The sequence below is a fragment of the Prosopis cineraria genome, unplaced genomic scaffold, assembly GCF_029017545.1.
Source record: "Prosopis cineraria cultivar Desert tree isolate PC_DT_omini unplaced genomic scaffold, ASM2901754v1 PC2, whole genome shotgun sequence".
In the NCBI taxonomy this organism is placed as follows: Eukaryota; Viridiplantae; Streptophyta; class Magnoliopsida; order Fabales; family Fabaceae; genus Prosopis; species Prosopis cineraria.
This window is the reverse complement of record NW_026555333.1, coordinates 43,851,418-43,864,138: the sequence shown is the minus strand read 5'-3', so window position 1 is coordinate 43,864,138 and position 12,721 is coordinate 43,851,418. Positions and strand designations below refer to the sequence as shown.

Below are 12,721 nucleotides of genomic sequence, written 5' to 3'. Positions count from 1 at the left end.
CGGTAGGTGGATCACTTGGGTTGGTCAACGACGACCGTTTCCACTTTGAAGCAGAAACTTGTAAGAGATTCCGCATGCAGTTTTCAACACCTGCAGATTCTTCCAACGCCATTTTAATCCCTCATCATCCACCATCTTTTCTCTCTGCTTTTCCCTTTTGCTTTAATCTACGTCGATTCCCCTGCGCACTCTGGTAAGTGCACTGATTGTTCATTTCTTCTCAATCTTTTGCATGCTTAGCTAATCATATATATATGTATGTATTTTTTACTTTTATGCTCTGATCGACGTTTGCGTTGCAATATAATTTAATCTCTCCTGGCTTAGGGTAAATTCGTTCGTTGCGATTTTTTTGGGGTGCGAAGATGAATGTAGTTGTGGATGATTGAGACGAAAATTGATCTCTCTCATGGTATCGGGACGAAAATTTGAAAGATGAATTTATTAGGACGAAACTTCATTGACTATGAATATAATTGTGGGTGGTTGAGATGATGGAGGTTTAAATTCTGGAAGTTCTGCGTTTCACTGTGCTATTGGGAAGAAAACTCTCTCTCTCTCTCTCTCTCTCTCTCTCTCTAGCTGGTTTATATATGCGTTTTTTTTTTTTTTTGGTTTGTTGCTTATGAAGCATTAAGAAGTCTAGCGTTCCCACTACCTTTTTCTGTAACAACACCTGTGGACCTGGGTTATCAACTTTTCTATGGGGCCAAGTTTGAAACGAATTTTCTTTTCATCTGTTGGCGCTACGTGATTTCTGTAGTATAAAATATATGCTAGAAATTAGGACATGAATTATTTGATCTTCAAAATGTTTATCCAGCGTTGAGGCTTACCTTCTCTCCTTCCATGTTCCCACCAAGAAAAAGCAATCTGCACTGCCTAGGAAATTCTCGGGCCACGCTACTATAAGGATAGTGTTGAAATTCCTACCATGTTATTAATTGATATGCTGAATTCAAGGCATGATACAGCCTGCAGATGCAAAAGTCTCTGCATCTGAGCTTCATGGATTTAGTGAAGAATTCAGGAGTAGGTTAGATTCTTTCCAATGTGTATGCAAGCGCTCTATTATTGGCCACTAATGAGCTAACATAATCAATTGACTGAGGAGAGTGATTTGAGTCTTTTGAAATTGGAAGTTTGTAAGGTGCATCTGAATTTTGAAGGAAGTATGAAGAAAAAAGGAGAGAGGCAGATGCATTGTTTTCTTTGGACATCAAAGTAATGGGTATAAACCAGCTCCTTTGGCCTGGGTGTGGAAGTACTCTGCCCTACAGCAGTTAATTTTTATGATGAATTGTAAGATGCTTTCCTAGCTTGCCTACCCAAAAGACAATCCTATTAATATTTTCTTCTGAATTGAATAAAATAGGCAACTATGCTTTCTTTGTGGGATAGATTTGACTATTGAAGCCTACCTCAAGCTACAGCATTATCGATTTCTGCCTGTTTCACATTCACTCCTTTTATTTCCTTTTTACGAGATTGTTAACAACTATTATTAGTGTATCATCCAATCCTCGTTTACTGTGGTTGTCAAATGTCTATTGGTTCCTTTTGGTTCTAAACTAACCAGAAAATGTGACTCAGATTGGGCCATAACACTTCATTGAATTGGGATTGGTCTTTGTGAAAACTTTGCACAATTACATGGAGAGCTGAAGGTTCAAGAAATCAAAGTTTAATCTTGAAATTTTTTTTAAGTTCTTGATTTTCTTATTGGTGGGATTAAATGAAAAAAAATTTTCAAGATGAAAGATGTTATTGTTTATGAAGGGCTGTGTGCTTACAGAAGAATTAAAGCTTCACTAGGCAAAGTGATGAAGCTCGCTGCTTGGAAACAAAATAGAGAATATTTGGAAATAAGTTAGTTTCAAAAGAGTTGTGAAATACGTTTTGACGTTGCGGTGTTCTCTGATGTCCAGCGCTTTTCTCATTTGTCATGCATTAGAAAACAATCAAGTCTCTCACATTCACTTTCTGTGTGCTCTGCAGTTGTTTTAGAATGACACTGTGATGGTAGGTATTGGAATTATTATGTAAAATCTTTTATTTTTTCCCCTCTTAGGTTTATATTTTAGAGAAGATCTGTAACTATGGCTGACAAAATCTCAGCTGAGAACCTCCTTAACAACCTCATGGATACATTTGCTGAGAAGCGGAAACCTGTTTCATTCTTTGAGGGAGAGAGTTCAAACTCACTGCATTCTCAGTTTAGGAGACTTTTTGGACGTCAGAAGCCTGTGCACCATCTTTTAGGGGGTGGAAAATGTATGAAAGTTCAACTCAGTGTAATATTAACATATAAAAAGGCCACCACTTGGCCTCAGCTGATTTTATATCATTGTTATTATGATTATAATTATGCTTATATATTTTTTTTGTCCTTTGATGTCATAGCTGCTGATGTCTTATTATGGAGGGACAAGAAGATTTCTGCTAGTGTTTTAACTAGTGCAACATCTGTATGGGTGCTTTTTGAATGGCTTAATTATCATCTCCTGACTCTTGTATGCTTTGCTCTGGTTCTTATCATGCTTGTGCAGTTTGTTTGGTCAAATGCTTCTGGCTATTCTAGCAGGTTTTTATTGGAAAGCATTCCCATCTCTGCTGTTACATGAATTTATTCAGATGTGATATGGCACTGCACAGCTTCAAGTGTATTTTTCTTTATGGTGACACAGTGTTCCATCTGAAGTTCCACGCCTTGCTCTCCCAGAAGATTTCTTTGTCAACATCGCAAAAACAGTAGGTGCTGAGGTTAACCGGGGTTTGAGGTTTATTCAAGATGTTTCTTGTGGAGGAAACTTGAAGCAATTTCTTGTTGTATGTTGCTCTTCTATGTTCTTTTGTACTTTGTTATTGTCATTTTGACACAAATTTATAACTTTACAGGAGAAACCATTCTTTGCTTTCTGACACTAGCTTTTGCTTTCTGCATTTGCTTTTCAATCAATTCGTTTTGTTTTAGAACTGCATCTTTCAATTTTGATACATTAATTTTGTTCATGGGAGCTTCTTGTGTAGCCTTCAAATTCCTAGCATGATATCAAAATGTATGTAAAAAAAGATTATCGTAATTTATTTAAACTGCAAAGAAACTGGTGTAATTTACTGAGAAAAATAAGCAATGAAAAACCACAATGATGCATTTCTACTTTACCATCAACTACAGCTGCTGCTTCTTATTTAATCTTTACTTACTTTTCCATGAAATTTGTGACTAACAATCAAAGAATCCTCAGGTTGTTGGTAGCTTGATGTCTGCGGCTGTGATTGGAGGCTGGTGCAATTTTCTCACTGTCATTTATATTGGTGGGTGACCTCCTTTTTCTTGGCATGCTCAATTTGTTGGGAAAATAACACCTAAGGACTCATAACTCAAAAAATAAGAAAACTTTCTTGAGGATTGTATGAATTAAGTTATTATTGGTGCTTTCTCATAATCTCTAAAATTATAACTCGGTCTTCTCTGTTTGCAATCATAGGCTGTAACAAATCCGAAACACCATCATAGCATTGGGAAGATCAGGTTAAGCTTGTATGATGGAGAGTGATGCTAGGAAGCATAAGAAATTATTTTGGACAGTCAGCCCCTGTTTTTAATGTGATAATTATCTATTTCTATTACTGTTTTTAATGTCAATAATTCTCTTTTAATAATTATTTAACAGTTTTTATCCTTTTTATTACTTCTTAAAAATATGAGTAGCAAAGTTACTTTTTACATTAAAAATCTTTTTTCCCCATTTCATTATTTTTCATTCAGTGTACTTAACATATCCTAATGGCCCCTTTGGTTCAAAGAATCAGAGGCAATCTGATGATGTGAACTTATATATGCATAAAAAATGCATACTGGGAGTGTTATGATCGAATTGCGCGTCAAATGTATGCGATTTGAATCCAGTACAACAAATGAGTCCTTAATTGGGAACTATTATAAACCTTGGGTTCTCTAACCTTACTAGTTAGTTTTATATGCTTAGCTTTTCTAGAAGCTTATGTCAAATAAGTGCTCAGTAACCATTTCATGTGGCATGACCTGTTCTGGAAAATTCATGTGCATTATACTTTGTAGAAAGTTGAACATTGATGCTTCTGTCTTTCTATTCAAATTCTCAAGTGTTTATGAGATGCTTTTTGATTGCTGAAACGTGAGTTGTGTCCAAAGGTTTTGTGGCTGCACACACACTCCCAGTTCTGTATGAAAGGCACGAAGATGAAGTCGACAACTTCGTGTACAAGATTCTTGATGAGATGCAGAACCGCTTAAGCCTTGATGCTGGTTTTCTCAGCAGGATCTCCAAGGGAAAGCTCAAAGGAAAGAAGTATGATTAAATTGTTAATAATGCTCAACGTGATGGTTTTAACTTGAATAAAGTTGTTTTTAATATTCTGCTTCAATGTAGTGTCTTGGATGCTGTTAATGCTTTTCTGTTTCAAAGTTTTGGTCTTGGAACCCTTTTCAGTTTCAACCATTGATTTGGAAGGCAGGCTTGGGGTGTGTTTGGATTAGGATTAACTAAATAAAATTGATTACAGGTGAAATTGATTTGTCAAATTGATTTTGACTATAATTGATTACGTTGTGTGGTGTAATTGATTTATAAAATTAATTAATTAGATTGATTTTGAGTATAATTGAAAAATAGAATTAAAAATTAGATAAAATTATGAGTTGGTGAAAACATATGAGTACATTGACAGGAACCAATGACCCTTGCTAGTTCACGCTAGGAAAAGATGTAGTCCCACTTCTGATAAAGATCCAGTTTATATGATTAAATAATTTTAATATTAGGGTTTTACATAAATATATTCAATACTTTTTATATCTATTATATATATTTGAGTGATTTATGACTTTAATTAATTGTTTTAATATGTAGATTATTGGATTTTGAGTGGGGAACTTCTAAATAATTGGTGCTAAGCTAAGAGTAGAGGTAGGAATACGAACTTACCCGGCCCTTAAGGGCCTAGGCTCTTGAGCCCGGTTATATATTTTTAGTCCCTTTTCCGAAACCCGGCCCTTATGTAAAGGGCTCAGGGCCGGGCCTGAAAACCCTGTTAAAAAAATAAAAAAATTAAAATAAAATTTAATATTGTAAATTAATTAAAATATTTTGAAATTTAAAAAATTAAAATCCACACAATATTTTAAAAATTAAACAACATATTTAGAAATTTAAACAACACACATTCATCAATCAAAACTCAAATCCTCTTTATCCTCATCATCTATAAATAAAACATTAAATCTCTCGAATGTAAGTGTACTTGTTGAAGAATGAAGATGGAGGTGAAAATTCAATGTTAATTATCTTTACAACTTCTTCTTCATCATCTATAATAAATATTGATCAAATTGTGTCATCATCAATCAAATATATTTATGTATGTATATAAATATATATAAAATAATCAGGCTTATCAGGGCTTGGAGGGCCTCCCGAGCCCGAGCTCTTTTTCATAGGGCTTATCAGGGCCAGGTTCTCAAGTCTAGTTCCTTTGAAAAAAAATAATTTTCAAAACCCGAACTTTTATTTAAACAGGGCCTACAAGCCCGGCTCTCCAGGCTCGGCCCTTATTCCTGGCTCTAGCTAGGAGAAGGAATGAGGGACTTAAATAAAAAGAAGACTTTGATTTTAAATTAAGAAAACATTACACCAGAAGACTTTCACTTTTCTCCCACTGAACTCACGATCATATTTCATTTCTTACACTTTCACCCAATTTTCTTGTCAAGTCACCTCACTCACACATTTCACCTCACTCCGCTTGCTTTACTTCTTTCTCGCTTCTGTTTCTCACACACTCATTAGGTGCACCCACGGAAATATTTATACTTTGACAATGGCGGTGATGGGCTTGATTATAATGTTGTTTTGCACCAAATTATTTAATTAAACTAAATTCTAGTGCAATTAAGGTGTAATATAGATCATTTCCCTAAAAGCTTAGCCAAATTGATTATGAAAGTGTTTAAAAGTGTTACAAGTTATCCAAAGATTGAGTTCAAATGTTAAAACTAGTCTAAATCACTAAAGTGATAAAAGCAAGTAAAGAGTGTTTTGAGTCCCTTATGAAAGATGGTGATAACTAGGAATTAGATGATAAATATATCATTATCTCAATTATGAAATGCTTTATAAAATCTTCTCATTGGTCAATCCAAGGTAATTAAACATTGATTACTCTAGCTAGTTGTCTCCACTAGTTTCACTAATTAGATTGGAATTATCAATGTGTCTAGATCCTCTTAATGCTATGGCCAAGGCTAAGAATGTGCTTGGGAAGGTTACAAAATTATGCAAATCCATTAAGACGAGTCATGAAATCACTCACAAAATTATGCAAAGCAAATTCAAGACTATCAATATGACAATACAAAATTATGCAATTATTATATTGGAAACGGATCAAAGCCTCAAGTTATAACAAGAGGAGATACAAGACAAGCATTCCCATTCAAGAACATATGAACTCCAACTAGAATTACACGCATATCACAGTTGCAATCTAATTAAGAATTACAACAAAGAGTAGGAATGAGAAAACTAGAATAAGAGAATTCTTGGCAAGTTAGCATTCAATCTTCATTCATATTCCTCCTAGGAATCTCTTCGGTAGCCTTCAAGTTCCATCTTCAAGTCCACCATGGAAGCCTTCATCAAGAGATATTGTTCATAAGGCGGTATTGTTCAAAAAGTATAGAAAGTCCTTGATGTTTTACATTGATTCTATAGCCGATTGATGCACACAATTATGTTTTACTGCAAGTATATGATTTGTAATTAGTAAGCAGCCAATCAAGTTTGATCCCACAAAGAATCAAGTTAATTGGTAATTAGGCAATAAAGTCTTCATTTTCATTTAAGTTGAGCAAAGCAAGATATAGATTTGATTTTTGCAAAATAAGGATTAAAATTAGAAAAATACATTAAAATTAAAATTCTAACAACCACAAACAATCAAGGCAATCTAGAGTGGCTAATCCCTTTTTTAATTTATAGAACATGTAATTATCTAAATAAATTCACTTAATATTAATTTGTTAATCTAGAGAATTAATAGGAATAATTATCTTTCGATTAATTACACCCCTCTCTTAAATTAATTTATTATTTCTAACACAATTATCCAAGAGGCAAAATGACACAAATTCACTCTAATGTGATTATATGGCTCCAATAGGTATATTCCTATCCTATTGACAAATTAAAATAAATTCTAATCCCACATTACTCAATCTAATGGTCAAATTTAGATTTTTCTCTTCCAAGACAAAACCTAAATCTCCAAATTCACACTTAATGATGGCCAAGCATTAAGTAGACAAATAAGCATAAGATTAAGTAAACAAAATTAATATTAAGCTTAAATAAATGGTCCGAACATTCTCTAAGCCAAAAATCAGTTCATAGCTATGCTAGATTAAGAGAAAATCAGCCACACATGGCTTCTATAACAACAAAATCAACAATATATACAGCAAAGTAAAGAGAAGAAGGAGAAGAAAAGCATAATCAAATCAATCTTGAGCAAAACCCTTGATTTTTCACCAAACCAAAGCTTCTCCAACCCTTCTTTGGCTCTTTTCTCTCTTCCTAGACGTTTTATAGCTGTTAGAAGTGAATAATAGTCGAAAATGAGATGCTTAAGCCCTAAAAATTTGCTAAAAGTCCAAACTATGTGTTTTACTAAAATCGCACTTCATTGTAGTGAAGATGACCTATTTAAATTTTCTTTTTAAATTTAATTTTGTTGATTTGGACTCAAAAATTTTCTTCTTTGGGCCCCTAAATTGGGCCTCCCTACATGCATAAAACTTAAAATAAATAATAGAATTGATCCACTAACTTTTAACATATTTTCAAGCTCATTTTCACACACATTCATCTATTTAATCATATTTTTGCTAACAAAATTCAAATAAAGGACTTGCAATTACAATTAAAGCACCAATAAATTCAATAAAATATTGAAAGTCATCATCGATGTAGAAAGTCATGTAATTTTTTTAAAAATAAATTAATACCCCACTTTTTACATTGTTATAATCACAACCAGTGAAAAAAGTTAATTTTCTATATCAATTGTTACTATAACTGATGTAAAAAGTGAGTTTTTTACATTGGTTATTGTTACAACTGATGTAGAAAATTAACTTTTTACATAGGTTATGATTAGAACCAATATAAAAGTGATTTTTTTTATATACATAATATATATTTCTATACACTATCACATCCTTGTACACAAAAATAATCAACCAGACAGTACAATTCATATAAAATTTTTATCTAAACAATACAATCCATTTTAATTATCCAAACATATCAACTATCTAACATAATTCCTTTACAATTTGCAACAATTAAATTGTCACAATCAACTAACCACAAGGTATTACAAAACTTACCTAAAGCCAACAAACTTGTTAATGTTGTTTAGAACTATCTGAACTTAAAAACTCTCCATAAAAGGCCGCATAAGTTAGTCTTCATTGTTTGTTTATGGCTTTATATAATTGATAAGAAATGATTAAATAAGTTCATAAAGCGTTAGACTCACTTGCTTTTGGCCCAATTCTCATAAGATCCTTGAATTTATATGCATGCTTCAAGGATAATTGATATGTTCTCATTGCCCTATGCATGAGTAAGATTATGAAGTTAGTGACTAATACATCTTTAAAAAAAATTAAATTGAAGAATTTTGGACTAATATAAAATAGTGGATTCTAAGAAAACTCCACTCAGCTGATGATTTTAAGAACAACATGTTTGCTACTATATATATTCATCAACACCAAAACATGCATGTAATTGATTTGAAAATGATGAATTTTTCAAGTCATGAAAATGAAAGAAAGACAAAAATAAGACCAAAAAGTGTATATAAAATATATATTATTAAATCCATCAAAATATTTGAACGTGATATATATTGAAATCATAATTATGATTTTTCTTTAGCCAACACTGTTAAATCCATCCAAACTCTTAAATTTAATCATCATAATCATTATTACACTTGCATAACACCTATTTAACTTCAAAATCACGATAAAACTCGAACCCAATGGTTGGGCATCCCTAAAAAAGAAAACCCTAACCATAAATTCTACAAAAATTAGTTTAAAGAAGAGACTAGTGGGTAGGAATAAGTTTAAACAATCTTATCTTACTAATTTGAGTCCAAAAAAGTGCTTGGAATCAATGCTTCCACCAAACCATGAGCAACTAGTTGAAGAAACTAACATGAGCACATCTGAAAATGGAGAAGATGAAAAAGGAGGAGGGAGATTTTCAAAGAAATGGAAGATATGGTTTTAAGAAGACGATGATCATAGGTGGGGAGGATCAATACCATTGAAGATTTGTGATTTTGAGCAAGAAAAATGGTGAAGATTGAGGAGAAAATCATGTCTATGAGTGATAAATCATGAAAAATGATGTCTATGTGAGAGAAGAAAAATGATGCAAAAATTTAGAAAACTTTTTACATTAGTTTCCTAAGAAACCGATGTAGAAAGTACTTTATACATCTGATATAGAAAGTAATTAATTTTTTAAATTTTAATAATTTTAATCACTTTTTATATTGATTGTCTAGGCAACTGATGTAGAAAAGACTATTTACTTTAGTTGCCTAAGGATAAACTAGTAATTAGAAACTGATGTAGAAAGTACTTTATACATTCGATATATAAAGTATTTAATTTTTTAAATTTTAAAAATTTTAATCATTTTTTACATTGGTTGTCTAGGCAACTCATATAGAAAAGATTATTTACATTAGTTGCCTAAGGATAAGCTAGTAATTACAAAATTATCACCATCTTATTTTTCTACATCATTTATATATCAATCGATGTAAAAAGTTTCTTGTAAAAAGTCAAATATATACTACTCACTTGTTGAGCTATGTGCATTCTGGGGTGGGTGGGTGCACCCCTTAAGATTTTGAAAATAGAGGTGTTTATGTATTAATTTTAGATCTTGCCCTCTCTGATTTTTTAATTTTGCACTCTTTAATGTTTGTTATCTGCTTCATTTGTGAGAGAGAGAGAGAGAGAGAAGAAGAAGAAGAAGACTGCGAGTGTGTGGAAGGCTTACAACAAGTGGCAGTAATTGACGTGAAATTGAGGAGACAAGGAAGTTTGGCCAAAAAAAAAGAGAGAGATTGAGAGAATTTTTTTAATATTTTATTTGTGATATTTGTAAAAGTTTGAAAAAAAATTATTTTTATATTATTTGTTTGTTTAAATACTATCTTAAATTTGCATTTCTTAAACTTTTTAATTACTTAAATATATTCTTGTTAAAATATGATTTACGTTAAGGTGAAATTATCATTAGATTTTGAAAGAGTAATATTCTTTATTTAAACAATATAAATCAAATTTATATAACGTTGAGTTAAAATAAATTCTTAAGAATTACTATCAAGCTCTAGTTATAAGATATATAATTTATACTCCTTTTGTTAAAAAATGTAAGGCATTTGTTGAGAGATTAAATGTTAAAAAATATAAGACATTTTTAATCTTTCAATGTATAATTATTACTTTTTGTTTTCAAAAGTACCCCTATTAAATAAATTATTTTATATTTATTTTAAGGTGAAACACTATATAAAGGGATAAATATAAAAAAATATAGTTAATTTAAAAATAAATAACTGATTTATTGGAACATGAAATTCAATTAAAAGTACTTTATATTTTTGAAGTGAGAGAATATATAATTAAAAATTAATTTTGGCAAAAAATTAATTATTTAATATTTAAATAATATCTTGTCCATTCTAATCAAAGATCCTAACTCCGTCACTGAACCACTAGTGCATTAGAGGAGGCGAAAGTGATAAAGGTTGAGTTAGTCATCAATGTTACGGTAAAAACGGGACATGGCCTCCCACGGGGCTTGGTTGACCTTATGAGGCTTGGCAAGGGAGACGTGGAACAGAGAGGAAGTGATGGTATTTGCGGTGGTGGAGGAACAAGCAGAGATGGAGCTACTACAGTGGTGGCTACTGAAGTTGAGGCTTGTCAACCAGCTCGAGTTGGATTTTGTGGGAAATTGAATTTCCTATCTCAACGGCTTGGTCCCCAAGGTTGTGCTCACTATACTCTTCAATGATGAAGGAGACAATTTCGAGAGACAAACTCAAATTTTGGGTCTTCATCTGTTGATCGAGCTTCTGTATGGTGGTCATATTTCTTGGCTCGAGCAAGGATCTTGACCATCTCTTTGAATTCCACAAATGTAGGTTAGTATGAAGGGTTGTGGATTGAGCCTAATTGAAGAAGCTGAAGGACTCGGTGCTGGAGTTAGAACAGGCATGAAGAACATGAAAGACGAGCTTGGCGTTGATGGAGATGCGAAGGTTGTTATTGAAGAAAGGAATATATTACAGATATAATATAAATATTTTAATACATATATTTATATTTTAATTTCATAATATATATAAAATATATATATACATCTATATATATATATATGTATATATATATTTTTAAGTTTTGCTCATCAATTTTTTATAACATAAAAAAATTAATTATTATGTTACAATAAATTTTTTAAAAGTTTTTTTTAATATAAACTATCATTAAATTGATAAAAATTTCATCTTACTCATGAGTATTGAAGAATGATTTAAATGCATAATTGGGATATAAAGTTCCCTTCGGTCTAAGAAGTTTTATTATTTACTTATTAAATTTATTATTTAATTCTTTTAATATATAATCATAGTAAATAAATATATCAACACGGCAATGATGCTCCATTGTCACAACATTTTTATGTCAATTATATTTTTTTTGTTCTAATGCTTAACAAAATTTGTTAGTAATAATTCTTATAATTTCTTTCATCAAATATAAAACGAAAGTTAAATCAAATGACTTCAATGGTTTAATAACATGTATAGTATTATCTTGTTGAAAATAAATAGATTTTATTATAAATATATCTTTAAAATACTGAAAAAACAGTTACACTATACATATATAAAAGACTACATATAGATTTGAAATGAGAACTCCATTTACTATTTTAAAGCTTTTATAATATACCAACTTAGGAGTTGACAATATATGACCCTTACATTTTATTAAGAAAAAAATTAAAAAATTAGGGGGTCATGGCTCTTAGTCCCTCTTGTCTCCATCTTTGCAAGGAGCCATGAAAATGAGTAGATAAAGGCATGTTTGTCATTGTTCATCATGAACAACAAGTTATCAGGCATGCTAGAGATGTTGAGTATCAATTGATAATAAAAAGAATCCATGGACTCCCTTATCACAATTTATCCGAATGTAAAAGATACACAAGATTTGGTAGAATAAGTGTTTGATTATTATTGAAACGTAAAAGTTACAAGTTTAATTGGAGATAAAAACTACTTGATAAACCTAAGAACTATGGATTTAAAATGCGAGTCTTTTTTTAGTGTTGACTGTTGTCTTCTTCTGCGCTTTGGTACTCTATTTATAGTGGTAGAGTGATGTTAGCCTCTCCCTTAGAACCTGAATGTTCTTACAAAGAATTAGGATCCTGCAAAACTTATAGCGTAATTTTTACTCTTTACTCACTATCTTCCATTTTAAGTAATCAGCCTATCTCGTGAAATATTTAGGCACGATGATGCTGCTCCTATGAGATCAGGATCGATTGAGATCGTGTCTTTATGTATCAAT

The 12,721-nt window shown here is 31.6% G+C and overlaps 1 protein-coding gene across 2 annotated transcripts; it reads left to right on the top strand.

Annotated features, from left to right (window-relative positions):
- Nucleotides 1–4,499, top strand: LOC129301935 (reticulon-like protein B8). 2 transcript variants are annotated; one of them, XM_054940564.1, is made up of 6 exons: nucleotides 1–193; nucleotides 2,072–2,274; nucleotides 2,404–2,584; nucleotides 2,688–2,829; nucleotides 3,249–3,318; nucleotides 4,178–4,499. In XM_054940564.1, the coding sequence occupies exons 2-6, from the start codon at nucleotides 2,100–2,102 to the stop codon at nucleotides 4,342–4,344; spliced, it is 735 nt and encodes a 244-aa protein (XP_054796539.1). In that variant the 5' UTR covers nucleotides 1–193; nucleotides 2,072–2,099; the 3' UTR covers nucleotides 4,345–4,499. The 2 variants fall into 2 exon arrangements, with proteins under 2 accessions (XP_054796539.1, XP_054796541.1); XM_054940566.1 differs by lacking the exon at nucleotides 4,178–4,499 and adding an exon at nucleotides 3,492–3,690.
- The last annotated feature ends 8,222 nt before the right edge of the window (nucleotides 4,500–12,721 follow it).

Excerpts from the sequence above, each read along its gene's own strand:
- LOC129301935 (XM_054940564.1), top strand. The coding sequence starts at position 2,100 with ATGGCTGACAAAATCTCAGCTGAGAACCTCCTTAACAACCTCATGGAT. Across the intron at positions 2,275-2,403 it reads TCTTTTAGGGGGTGGAAAAT|CTGCTGATGTCTTATTATGG; the intron begins GTATGAAAGTTC and ends TTGATGTCATAG. Across the intron at positions 2,830-3,248 it reads ACTTGAAGCAATTTCTTGTT|GTTGTTGGTAGCTTGATGTC; the intron begins GTATGTTGCTCT and ends AAGAATCCTCAG.